The 14,177-nt window shown below is 41.7% G+C and overlaps 1 protein-coding gene across 4 annotated transcripts in view; it reads right to left on the bottom strand.

Moving 5' to 3' along the window:
* Positions 1-14,177, bottom strand: part of LOC117875004 (amine sulfotransferase-like) — a 95,555-nt gene that overhangs the window by 7,182 nt on the left and 74,196 nt on the right. For 3 of the 4 annotated variants that reach the window (XM_034765815.1, XM_034765813.1, XM_034765816.1), the window contains 5 exons: positions 13,437-13,645; positions 11,612-11,738; positions 9,751-9,759; positions 4,861-4,946; positions 265-445 (listed from right to left, as the gene is read on the bottom strand). In XM_034765815.1, coding sequence (XP_034621706.1) covers positions 265-445; positions 4,861-4,946; positions 9,751-9,759; positions 11,612-11,738; positions 13,437-13,645 — 612 coding nt within the window. Of the gene's footprint in view, positions 1-264; positions 446-4,860; positions 4,956-9,750; positions 9,760-11,611; positions 11,739-13,436; positions 13,646-14,177 lie in introns of all 4 variants that reach the window. The other variant, XM_034765814.1, reaches the window with a different exon arrangement.

The following is a 14,177-nucleotide window of genomic DNA, read 5'->3' as shown; positions in this document are numbered from 1 at the left end:
TGCTTAGTGTGGCCGCGTGCACTCGACTTTATACAATCTCTTTCCAAAAATCGATTTCTGTAAAATCAGAATAATCCTGTAGTGTAGACATACCCATTGTTACACAGTGATACAACCTCACTCAGCAGTCTTAGTGCTCCAAAGCCAATTGTTTCCTGGGGACAGAAAGTTGTGATTGGAAGTCCTAGGCAGCTAGCTTCAACATGTCCTGTGCCAGGATCTGCAGGATTAAATATTTATTAGATTTGGCTGCTTCTGCCTTACCTTTCCGAAGAAAATGTCCTTTGCCTCGTTCCTGGAGATTGCTTTGCATGGAATCATAGTTTGCCCTGGGATCAGTTTTCATTTTATCAAATGTAGCATTTTCCACAACAGTGTCCAGCTCCTTTTCATTTAGCTGCTTTCCTAAGAATTTGCAGATTTTCAGCACCGCGCCTCTGAGATCCTGAAATGAACATTATTTCAAAGTAACAGTTTCCCAAATTAGAAAAATAAAAGTACTAAATAAATAAAATAATAGAGTGAAGGATAATGGGATACTTAAATAAAGGGAAACTGAGCATAGGGATATAACACTAAAGCATAAAGGTGATTTCTTATTTGGAACCTTCAGTTTTTTAACTTCAGCTTTTAAACAGCGTTTAAAAGAGAACTGGATAAATTCATGGAGGTTAAATCCATTAATGGCTATTAGCTGGGATGGGTAAGGAATGGTGTCCCTAGCCTCTGTTTGTCACAGGGTGGAGATGGATGGCAGGAGAGAGATCACTTGATCTTTGCCTGTTAGGTTCACTCCCTCTGGGGCAGCCGGCATTGGCCACTGTTGGAAAACAGGACAGTGGGCTAGATGGACCTTTGGTCTGACCCAGTATGGCCGTTCTTATGTTCTTATTTAATTTAACAAAGAGAAGGTTAAGAGGTGACTTGATTACAGACTATAATTACCTACATGGGGAACAAATATTTATTAATGGGCTCTTCAGTCTAGCAAAGAAAATTATAACACAATCCAAGGGCTGGAAGTTGAAGCTAAACAAATTCAGACTAGAAATAAGGTTTACATTTTTAAGAGTGAGGGTAATTAACCATTGGAACAATATACCAGGGGATCATGGTGGATTCTCCATCACTGACAATTTTTTCAGATGCAAGTCTTGCATCTGAAGAAGTGAGGTTCTTACTCACGAAAGCTTATGCTCCCAATACTTCTGTTAGTCTTAAAGGTGCCACAGGACCCTCTGTTGCTTTTTACAGATTCAGACTAACACGGCTACCCCTCTGATACTTGACAATTTTTGACTCAAGATTGGATATTTTTCTAAAAGATCTTCTGTAGAAATTATTTTGGGGAAGTTCTGCGGTCTGTGTTATACAGGAGGTGAGACAAGATGATCATAATGGTCCCTTCTGGCCTTGGAATCTATGAATATATATATCAGGAGTTGGACCTCTTAATGGGAAGGGACTTTCCTCGCTTTGTTAATCAGCCTTACTGCTACTATCAACATGCTTCCTGCTGAAGTCAGCAGAGAGGATGCTGCTGCATCACTACCTATTTAGCTAAGAGGTGCACTCAGATACTCCAGATCTTGTGTATAAAGTGTGACTAAAATCAGTTTAAAATTGATTTAGTTCAACCAGAACAAACCCATGTATGGACACTCAAAGTAGTTTAAATCTGACTTCTGCTAAGCTAGGTGAAGTTGTTAAGGAGTTAAAAGCTAGCTGAGCTGGTAGAAAAGTGAAAAACTAGTTTCTAAAAAAAATTGGAATTTTGAAGAGTTCTGTACTTTTCAAAGATTTCACATAGATGTCTTTATTGAAAACGACAAAATAGTTATTAATATATTTTATTTACTAAAAACCTAGTTTTGAATAAAAAGGGAATTGTGGGCAGCAGAAAACACTATGTTGGTACATAAAATCTGGGGAATAAGTGGGTAACCAAACAATTAGTAAGTCAAAATATAAAATTTCAACAACAAATTAATAAATTAATAGTACAGCAACTATTGGCAGTTGCCACAGGGTGAAGGACAGCAGTAAAGGTAAACTTGCAGTTAACTCATTGAGCAGGGGACCTGGTAACATGGATGGGGGATGACTTCAAAAAACTAACATGGCAAAAAATGTGTGTTGGTATTCAAAATGCTCAGTTAATAATGTTAGTAAATATTATAAAAAAGCTTGGTCAAAACAATGGCCTTCAGTATTAAATCAAAAGGCTAGCCCATATTTATCCACAATTGCAAAAACATACCCATCTACCTAAAAAATAACATCCCCCAGCTGTAAAAAAAGTTCTTGAGTAATTGTTACTCTACTACCATGGAAAGAAAATGCAAATAAGGTGGTCCCTTAACCCTGTGGAAGTAACTAGGAAAGGAGGAGCGCGTTGGGAGCCACTAGGAAATAGGTGCGGGGTGGGGGTGGAATGGGGTAAATTAAACTGTCATCACATTAAGCAGTTGTATATCAAAAAATATATATATATATATAAATGTGCCCCCGTCCTATAACTATGAAGAAGCAAAACAAATGGCCTATTGCAAACGGGGGGGGGGGGGGGCATTTAGGGGTAATGTATATGGGGTACGGTGTATTCTGTTGGAAATGTATGCAATCCTGCAATATAACACTAGAAGGCAAAATCCTTCCAGTATATAACCAAATTATAAACTTCTATACACTGCCACCTAAACTATGGTGCACCAGTGAATCAGTAAACTTAATTGTTGTAAACAATCAAACCAGCACCTACTACCCCATGCCGTACCAAGTAGTTAAATTGGTTTAAACAATACCACATTTCACTGTAAATATTGAATAAACACACAATATAAACAAAAGTACACAAAAATTACAAAAGCAACTTGCTGCAAGCGCCAACAGTTGAACACACTTACAATACACACTACAAAATGGCACTGACAAAATTTTAACCCTATCAGAAAAAGATAAAGCAGTGTTTTTGGTGGTGGCCGAAATGTTGGACCATACTGCAGTGGTCAGAACTCTCAGTGTTGCTGTAAATTATCATAGCAGCTGGTGTATTGTTAACTGTATTTATGTCACATTGCATATAAAAACAATCGGGGGGGGGGGGCACAGCCCCCTAGCAAACAGCCACTAATTATAACCTATAAGTAATGTAGTAAGCCCTCCACTTCAGTGTACTAAACAACCCGAACCCAACCTTCTCGGGCCCACTATAATAAAAAGTCTAAAACACTAATTAAAATAGGTGTGGTATGCCCGTACAAAAAAAGGTACAGGGCATGGTACTACACAAGGTGCAGTAAAACAAATAAAGCATCAACACTTTCCACCTTAATGCCAGGCCCTATCAAAAAGTGTGTCGCCATATGTTCTATGCTTTCCAGAAATACCTGGGCAGAAAAATCCCAAAAGAAAAAAAGGGGTAGAGTGTTAGGATATAGATATTCAAGCCTGTCTGTAAAGGCCTGTACTTTAAGAATTTAGGTCTATGTTTATCATTTAGCTAGTTATAGAGGTATAAAAGAAAGACTCTGTGTAAGGGCCTTCTCTCACTGTGACAGTCTGAGGCCCTGTTCTTAGCCCAATGCCTTTGGCTAAGAGGCAGCCATAAACTGGGAAACGTGCGGTCACATGCTCACATTCCAAACTAGCCCTATTGAAATAAGGCGATCTGGGGCTGTTAGGAAGGTGATCCGATCAATCACCTCCAGAGAAAGAAAAGAGCCTAGAAAATGTAAAAGGAAATTTAGTTTGATAGTTTTCTGTCTGGTAAGAACTCACTTATCAATAAACACAGCTGGGAAACCCTTATGTCTGTATAGATGTAGTTGTAAAATCCTCACTTCTGTATTGTTTTGTCATTATAGTTCCCACTTTGCTATGCTTATTTGCATGGTCTCTGTCTGGTTCTGGGAATGTTTCTATCTGCTGTATAATTAATTTTGCTGGGTGTAAACTAATTAAGGTGGTGGGATATAATTGGTTAGCTAATCATGTTACAATATGTTAGGATTGGTTAGGTAAATTTTAGTAGAATGTTTGGTTAAGGTGTAGCTAAGAATATTACTATATATATTATGGGCAAACAGGAAGTAAGTTGGGATTCCAAAATAAGGAAAAAGGAACTTGGATTTAAGCTTGCTGGAAGTTCACCCCAAAAAACATCAAATTGTTTGCACCTTCAGACTTCAGGTATTGTTGCTCTCTGTTCATGCAAGAAGGACCAGGGAAGTGGGAGAGTAAAGGAATAAGCTCCCTAACAGTTATTAATATATTTTATTTACTAAAAACCTAGCTTTGAATAGTCAGTGCAATAAAATATCATTTTTCACAAAAAATTACATGGAGATCTTCAGTTCTAAAAGCAGTTTGAGAAGTTCTAAAATGTAACAAAATCTCTCCTTTTCCCTTAGGATGCCTCGTGGGATGGGTTGTGTAGCTGCCGTCCTGCTAGTCAGGAAAGGAAATGAAGTAAAGCAAGATTATTATCTTTTCTAACTGTACTCACATCCAGCAGATATTCTTCATTAGGAAGCAAATGGCACCTTTTGTAACTAAATGAATTAGGCTCCTATGTGCTATTGAATGTCAATGGGAGTTAAGCGGCGAACTTACTTTGGTGCTTCTGAACATCTCACACTACGGTTCTGATTCTTCCACCCTTACTCACACTGAGAAGTACTTTTTCAAGTACTCGCATTGAAATCAATGAGAACAGTGTACCTTATTCTGTGAAATGAACACAAGTCTTCACAGAGTAAAGAACAGCTCAATGTGAGTAAGGGTAGCAAAATTAGACTGAAAAATTGAGGCATTTTATTTACTGTTTCTTTCAGATATAAAGTCATTGACTGGTCTCACCTTCTTCATCTCCTCATAGGTAAGGAAGAAAATATTGAACTCTTCCCTGTGGGTAGACCAGCCTCTGACGTGATCCAACCAGGAGCTAGATGCAACTTATTAAGGAGAAAAATTATAGAAATAAATGTTAATGATCTCAAACAGAAAAACCATTCAATTATTGACATTTTTGCATCCTAATACTCTCACAAGCACAGCTTCAGAATCAATGGAGCAGACTTCCTTTTTTCAGCTTCTCTCCCCTCTGCTGTTGGGACGATATTTGGGCTCACAGAGATTTTATTCCAGTTCCTGTTTTTATTCACAGCCTTATCCTGAATTCTTTCGGCTTAAACATGAGATAAAGGCCAAGCCAAGTCCATCTTCTAATGTCGGGATCTGAGGACAAGTTTTGTTTTTTTCCCCACAAACAGACAGACCGTAACTAATACACTTTGTACTGTTACCTCTAGAGCATGGGTAGGCACTCTTTGGCACCCAGCCCATCAGGGTAAAGCCACTGGTGGGCCAGGCTGGTTTGTTTATCTGGAGCGTCCGCAGGCACAGAGCTCCACACCTCCCACTGGCTGCGGTTTGCTGTTCCTGGACAATGAGAGCTGTGGGAAGCAGTGGCTAGCACGTCCCTCGGCCTATGCCGCTTTCCGTAGCTCCCATTGGCTGGGAACGTCAGTGGGAGCTGCGGAGTTCCATGCCTGCGGACGCTCCAGATAAACAAACCGGCCCAGCCCACCAGCAGCTTTACCCTAACAGGCTGCATGCCAAAGGTTGCAGAACCCTGCTCTAGAATCCACTGGCACCATAGAATGGTTCTTGCTGCCAACACAACATATTTGCACTTTTATGTCTATATTACTTATAGATAATATTTTTCATTGCTTTTGATGGATTAGTGATCACAAACCAAGAATTAAATTGATAGATTCATAGATTAATAGATTCTCTGGCCAGAAGGAACCATTGTGGTCATCTAGTCTGATTTCCTGTATAACGCCCCGCAGCTCCCACTGGCCAATGGGAACTGTGGGAAGCCTCATGCTAGCCATTGCTTCCCACCGCTCTGTATGACTTCCTGGCCATAAAACTTCTCCCAAATAATTCCTAAACATATCTTTTAGAATAACATCCAATCCTGATTTGAAAATTGTCATTGATCGAGAATCCACCATGACACTTGGTAAATTGTTAAAGTGGCTAATTACTCTCACAGTTAAACATTTATGCCTTATTTCCAGTCTAAATTTGTCTAGCTTCAACTGCCAACCATTGAATTGTATTATACCTTTCTCTGCTAGATTGTTCCCCATATAGGTACTTATAGACTGTAATCAAGTCATCCTTAAACTTCTCTTTGTTAGGATAAACAGATTGAACTCCTTGAGTTTATTGCTATAAGGCACATTATCTACTCCTTTAATCATTCTCATGGCTCTTCTCTGAGCCCTTTCCAATTTATCTGCATCCTTCTTCAATTGTGGGCACCAGATCTGGACACAGTATTCCAGCAGTGGTCATACCAGTGCCAAATACAGAGGCAAAATAATCATGTCAATGTTGATGCCCAGGGTGAAACTAATCTCTTCCATTCCTCTCTGTCATTTGATACTACTTCCATCTACTCGATGATGTTATGATCAACCATTCTGACCTCCCTGTGAAGGGTTCTTTTTAAGGTCTCTTGGGCAGCCTCATTTCCTAACCCAGTTGGTTTCCACTTGACAGTTACATGTGGGACTCTGTGTGTTGGCATCTGAAGCCCATGCCCCATATATGTCCAATACTTCTTTCTAATTCTAGTGGAAATAAGCTGCTGGCTGGTGATTTCTCGGATATATTTATTGATGATGATGTCTCTCCATCCAATGTCCAGAATCTTTGTAGGCACTTATTTCACTGCTCTACAGCCAAAATGCTTCTGAAATAAATGTAGTCAAACGTTACTAATTCTGGGTCACTGAGAACGAAAATGATGCTTAAAATTGTTGATTGGCTCTAGTTTTCAAAATATGCAATTGGGTCAGTATATACAACCCTTGACTTGGGAATGGCGCAGGATAAGTGAGTTATAAAGGGAAGGGATCTCAATTTAAACCAGAAATGACTAAAATACATCTTTGACTGGATCTATGAATAAATCTATGACTGGGTTTGGACAGTACTTGCTTTTTTGGCAAAACAATGAATGATGCAATCTGAAGCGGGTATTGCATCATACATGATATGAATTGCATCATGTTATTCCTAGAAGTCATGGATGATGCAATCATAACGAAGCTTACATCACTCTGCTGAACAAATTGCCCTATACCAGCTCTAGAAATCATACAGTGTCGTGCTCTCTTATTTGTCAGTGTTTGATTTTGCAAAGGGACACATTTCTGTTTAGCCAAAGTGAGCAGAGATGCCTCGTACTTGTGTGAACAGTGCAGATAACTTCTGCTATGTTTGTGGTGAAGTGACTTTTGCATCACAAAAGCACAGTATAACCCCTATGGTTAAGAAAGCCTATCACCTTTATTTTGGCTGCAAAATTGGAGATCAGGACAAGAGGTGGGCCCCACACATATGCTGCAACACTTGTGCAACAAATCTTCACCAGTGGTTGAACAGGAAAAGGAAATCTATGCCTTTTGCAGTGCCAATGATTTGGAGAGAGCCAACAGATCATACCAGCAATTGTTACTTCTGCATGGTGCCTCCAGTTGGGAAAGGTGTGTCAAAGAAGAAAAAGTGGACTGTGCATTATCCAAACATTCCATCAGCTATACGCCCAGTACCCCACGGAGAAGGACTGCCGGTTCCTGATGCACCAGAATCATTCTCACTTGAGTCAGACGAGGAAGAGGAAGAGGATGAAACTTCTGGTCCTGAACCATCAATGTCACAGGACCCACATTTTCTCCCATCCTCCTCCTCTGAACCACACCTCATAACACAAGGTGAACTGAATGACCTTGTCAGGGATTTGGAACTACCCAAGAGTAAGGCAGAGCTGTTGGGCTCCAGACTACAGCAGTGGAATCTCCTGGCAGGTGATGTTAGGGTTTCCATGTTCCGTGACCGTCAAAAGGATCTTGTCCCATTCTTCTTCATGGAAGGTGATCTTGTAGCCTGCAACAACATTGATGGTGTGATGGCAGCCCTCAACATCGTTCACGATCCAGATGAGTGGAGACTGTTCATTGATTCATCGAAGACGAGTCTTAAAGCTGTTTTACTGCATAATGGCAATGTTTTGCCATCAATTCCAGTTGGTCAAGCAGTCCATATGAAGGAAACCTATGACAACATGAAACAACTTTTGAGGTGCATAAACTATGACCAACATCAGTGGCAGCTTTGTGGCGATTTGAAGGTTGTTGCTCTCTTGCTTGGTCTGCAGACTGCATACACAAAGTACTGCTGTTTTCTCTGTGAATGGGATAGTCGTGCAAGAGATTCCCACTACATCAAGAAAGATTGGCCACTCCGACAGTCATTGGAGCCTGGGAGGAAAAGTGTTCAGCATCCACCACTTGTTGAATCAAGGAAGATTTTGTTACCACCCTTACGCATCAAGCTGGGTCTGATGAAGAACTTTGTCAAGGCCATTAACAAAACACAAGTAGCTTTCAAGTACCTCTGTGGAAAATTTCCAAGGTTAAGTGAAGCTAAGATAAAGGAAAGTGTCTTTGTTGGTCCTCAGATTCGTGAACTTCTTCGAGATGATGCATTTGACCATGCACTGCGTGGCAAGGAAAAGACGGCATGGAAAGCCTTCCAGTTAGTGGCAATAAATTTTCTCGGAAACAACAAGGCAGACAACTACAGGTTGTTGGTGGAAAACTTCCTCAAGGCATACAAAAGCTTTGGTTGCAACATGTCACTAAAGATCCATTTTTTGCACTCTCATCTAGATTTTTTTCCACCGAACTGCGGAGCAGTGAGCGACGAGCACGGCAAGCGATTTCACCAGGACATGGCAACAATGGAGAAACGCTATCAGGGCAAATGGAGCCCATCAATGCTTGCAGACTATTGCTGGACAGTGACAGGAGATGCTCCATTTAATGAATACAAGAGACAAGCCAAGAAGCGTTGAGTAGACACTGAATAAGACTAAACTATGTACATAATAGTTTTTTGCTTTTGTTTCATAATACATTTTATTTATATAAACCTTTTGCTGATTTTTAAAGTGTTACATAAACAGGACAGGTGAAATATTATCATGTAAAGCAACCATAAACACATGAAAAGACCTAGGTTTACAATTTATGATTAAAACTCTACTATCTACACAATATACATAGACATAAAATGTAAAAACTTAAATGTCTTAGAAACAGTAGCCAATCAGTTGTTTTAATTGTCATATTTGAATTCAGCACATCAAAATACATAATAAGTAGTACATTTTATCTCTGAAGCAGACGACTTCTCAAAAATTGTAGACCAGTTGTCACGGAGTGTGGGGGACTCAGGGCCCTGCCCCCCCAGCTTCCTGGGATTCACCATGACTCTCAGCCAGCCAGTAAAGCAGAAGGTTTATTTAGATGACAGAGACACAGTCCAAGACAGGTCTTGCAGGCACAGACCACAGGATCCCCCTCAGTTAGGTCCATCTTGGGGTCCTCGGGCACCCCAGCCCCCTTGGGAGGTCAGAGCCCTCTCTGCTTCCCAGCCACCTCACCAGCCAGCTTCCCAGACTCTGCCTTCAGTGGCCCCTCCCACAGCCTTTGTTCAGTTTCCCGGGCAGAGGTGTCACCTGGCCTCTAACCCCTTCCTGGGTTCTCATGTTACATGCTCAGGTATTCTCCCTCGATCAGTCTCCCATCCCCCAATGCAGACTATCCTAGCCACACTCCCCTGTCAGCCTTCAAAGATCACAGTAAGAACAGTCCCAGTTCGTCACAGCCAGTATGGTGTTGATGGGTTTGTCTGGAATTTCGCAGGTCTGAAGAATATTCCACAATGCATGCCTATGCAGGCTGTCAACTACCTTTTGAAAGTCAATGATATCAATAATGAAGGAAACCTGGAATTCACTGAATTGTGCTTCGGGTCTGACTTAGTTCCTGCAAACATCCTGTTCCCTTCTAGAGACATACACAAAGAACCAGGGAATTTGACAGATGGCAAAACAAAAAAAAAGAAATCAATTGCATCGACATCAGTTTGAGATTCAGGTCATCTGTCCAAGATGCAAGGGCACATCAAGCCACAGATGACAGATGAGCATCCAAAATCTTTGCATTGCCAAACTGAAATTAAAACTGAGAAAGCCCAACTTTAAACAGAACGCAGCAAAGAAATCAATAATATAAAACTGAAAACAAAAGTGTGCTCTGAGAAATTCCAGTGTGAACTTTGGAACAGATCTGGGGTGCTGACAGAGGTAAGGGAGGTGAGATAGAGATTGGACCTGAAGAAAACCGCACAGTGGTCTGAGACAACGTGATTCAAGCTGTAGCAGTCACAGCCTGGTATCAGCACACACAGAGCAAGGATTGGATAAGCCAAGAGACGTCGCATCTCAACAAGGAAAGAAAAGCACTGAAAGGAAAACTCCTGAACGCTAAGACAAACGAAATACTGCAAAAAGCAAAGGAAAAATACAAGAAAGCAGACAACGCAGTGAAACGTGTGGACATTTCAAACAGGAAATGGGCCAAGAAAAAGCCAAGATGAAAAAAGGCTTACAACTGAGGTGTAACAGAACGACAGATGGGCAGAGCATTTCAGACAAGTCCACAACAGACTCAGCCCCAGCTCAACACCAGATATTGATGGAACATGTGAACATTATCTACTTGGCATTAACATTGATGCAACAGAGATGTCAGCAATACAGGCTGCAATAAAGAAGCTGCAAAACAACAAAATGGCAGGTGATGATCAAATAGCAGCAGAAAAGCTAAAAGAACTTGACCCGATTACCCTTATAAAAATGACAGAACTGTTCTAAATTCTGGGGAGAAGAGACTCCTCCTGACTAGTGAAAACATGGAATCGTTGGCAGAGTACCTAAAAAGGGTGATCTCACTGACGGCAATAACTGGAGAGGAGTCACACTACTCTCTGTTGTAGGGGAAATCATCTGTAGTGTGATTCTACACAGGACAAAAGAGGCAGTGGATTCAAAGCTTAGGGGAGAAGAGGCTGGATTCAGGCCCAAAAGATCCTATGCAGATGAGACAGTCTCACTAATTACCATAATAGAAGAATGTGTAGAATTTATTTTACTATTGTCAGAGATATTAAGAGAGAACTCAGGAGCTAGATAGGTTACAGCTGAGTCTTTTGGCTCCTTGGAAGGTATAAGTAGTGGTTTGGGATTGTGGGATAGGCATAATAGTTGTGGAAAACTACTAAACCAGAAAATTAATAGAAAACTACTTGTGTGTGTTTTCTGCATAGCACTCATCCTCATCCCCTCACCTGTGTTATCTGAGCACCTAAGTGGAGTTGAAATGTATTGAAATCTTCATTGTTAGTTTTCAGAGTGAACAACCAATTGAGATACACGAGGCAACTTGCACTTTATTGGTGCAATGCATGTGCCTGTGCAGCTCCCCTGGACTACCTTTGCACAAAATCTCTATTGTGAGCTGTGAATAATACTGTATTCACTGCAACCTTAGACCCCAGGTGGTGAGGTGGGGGCCAGGATTTTGACCAGCTCCATCTTCTACGTAATTTACCCACTCAGATAGTTTATTCAGGCTGTGGTCAGTGAGCAGGACTTAGCCTTTTAGCAGTAAATGAAACTTACCTTTCCCAGCTAAAAACCTCTCCAGAAAAATATTAAAATCTGGTATTGTCTCAAGTGTGACTGAAAGGTTGGAAAAATGAAAATAGGAAACCGCAACATCCTTCGGGTTTCTGGCTACATAAATAACCTGCAAGGTAAAAAGAGTGACAGTCTCAGATATATTAAAGCATAGGTGGGCAAGCTACGGCCCAGGAGCTACATCTAGCCCGCAGGACCATCCTGCCCGGCACTTGAGCTACTGGCCGGGGAGGCTAGTCCCCGTCCCGTCCCCTGCCGTCCCCCATCCCCGACAGTTATGCTGCTGCACGGGTAGCGCGGTTGGCTCCGGCCAGGCGGTGCGGCTTCCAGTCCTGCTGCTCTAAAGCGGCATGGTAAGGGGGCAGGGAGGTTGGATAACAGACAAGAGGTCCTGCGGGGCAGTCAGGGGACAGGAAGCAGGGGGCAGTTGGATGGGGCGGAGGTTCTGGGGGTGCGGTCAGGGGACAGGGAATGGGGCGGGTGTTGGATAGGCATGGGGCCTGTCAGGGGATGGGGGGAGGCGGTTGGATGGGGTGGAAGTTCTGGGGGAGGTGGTCGGGGACGGGGAACAGGTGGGGTTGGATAGGGGGTGGGGCCCCAAGGGGCAGTTAGTGGCGGGGGGTCCTGGCAGGGGGCGGTCAGGGGACAAGGAGAAGGGGGGGTTGGATGGGTCAGGGATTCTGAGGGAGGGAGTCAGGGGGCACGAAGTGGGAGGGTGCGGATGGGGGCAGGGAGCCAGGCTGTTTGGGGAGGCACAGCCTTCTCTACCCAGTCCTCCATACAGTTTTGCAACCCCGATGCGGCCCTCGGGCCAAAACATTTGCCTACCCCTGTATTAAAGGGACACAATTGACCTAAAAATCTGTGTTTTTATTTGCTATTTCTGCAAGTAACACTAAAATCATTGTATCTGAAAAGAATAAGTACTTTAGTAAATAGTTTATCCTGATTTAAGTGAATGGGATTCTTTGCCAGCATTTTCTGTACATTTCGTGGAATTATTGCGCTTCCTTAACCGATCCTCATGCACATGCATAACTGTCTACATGTGATAGTACCATTGACCTCAATGGGATTACTCACTGTTGTAAGGTTAGGAACATGAGTAAGTGTACTTAGAATCAGGTCTTCAAGTTATTTCCAGTTGTTTACATGGGTCTTTCACACAGCAAGAGAGGAGCAAAAACATTTAAAAATCATGGGAAATGTGATAATAAACAGGACAAAAATTAATAGGGAGTGCAGTTGCAGATGTACCATCTGAAAAGAATTTAAACTTTAATAAATTAATTTGATTTTGAGTTCTTTTTAAATACCAACACTGTTAAGTCAACAACAGATTTATTTGTGTGCATTGTGTTTGGTACATTGATAAAGTATTTCAGTGAAAAACATATCCTTCGACTAGAATCGTTGTAAGCATGAATTTACTGCTCTTTCAAAAAAAATTGCAGCTAGAGATATTTTTAGAGGTGTTACTGCAACAGAGATAAGGAAGCTGCAAGGGTGACTGGGAAGGGAGTCTCCTGGGGGAAGTGGGTGCACAGCACATGCCACCTTTCATGGGAGATCCGGGTAGCAATCTAAGAGATTGGCTTCGCTCCCACAAGGCAATTCTCACAGGCCAGAACTGAACACCTTCGGTGTGAATGACTGTCTGTTTAGATTAAGGAAAGCAACACAGCAGGTCAAGGCAGTCATCTCCATGAGAGAGAGCTCAGTGCGAATCTCTGACCCTGATTTATTGGTGAAAGCTGCAAGTTTTTCTGGATAATGTTAATTAAATTGTAAAAATAGTATCACCTACTTTTGCTCTCCTGTTCCTCAGATCTCTTGGAACTAAATAGTAAGGCAGGTGAGTTGTAAAGAGACGAGGTGATGGACGATGGACATAATCCATATTATATATATTATACTCCAGCCATGGGACTCTGTATTTTATTTCCATATTTTCTGTTCCATCTCGATGGCCTTCATGATAAATCAAGCACAAAATATTCTGAGTCCACACAGTCCCTGGGAAAGAAAATAGCCTTATTTGAAACAGCTTTAACGCTAATTTTATTTGTAATGTCATGTAACAATCTGCCATAATCACAAACCTCTTCAAAGATGTGTCTCATTTTACATTATACATGAAGTACAAAAATTTGTCTTAAAGGCAGTACGTAATATAGCAGGAATGGGAATCCAAACAGCATTATACTTTTGTACATTTTAGTATTAAATAACCTGTATCTATCTATGTGCTGGTCGATCGATTTTTGGGGCTTTTTTAAAAATGGGCTCCTATTACCCCGACCCAATTTTTCACATTTGCTGTCTGGTCACCCTAATTACTACAGACTATTTTTCACCCTCTTATGTAGCCTCAGTGCTGCAGCATGACTGTCCATTACAGTAATAGCCAGTGGATTCACTGGCCCTATCCAAAGCACCCTGTATACTGTTGTTCTGAGAGTTTTTAAGTACCCCTATTCCACCCCCGCAGTGGAAGAACACCAGTGCTACTTCAGGCCTCATGGAGAAGGCTCACACTGGTCTGTCC

Source organism: Trachemys scripta, chromosome 3, assembly GCF_013100865.1.
Source record: "Trachemys scripta elegans isolate TJP31775 chromosome 3, CAS_Tse_1.0, whole genome shotgun sequence".
Lineage (NCBI taxonomy): Eukaryota > Metazoa > Chordata > Testudines > Emydidae > Trachemys > Trachemys scripta.
This window is presented reverse-complemented; position numbering and strand designations above follow the sequence as displayed.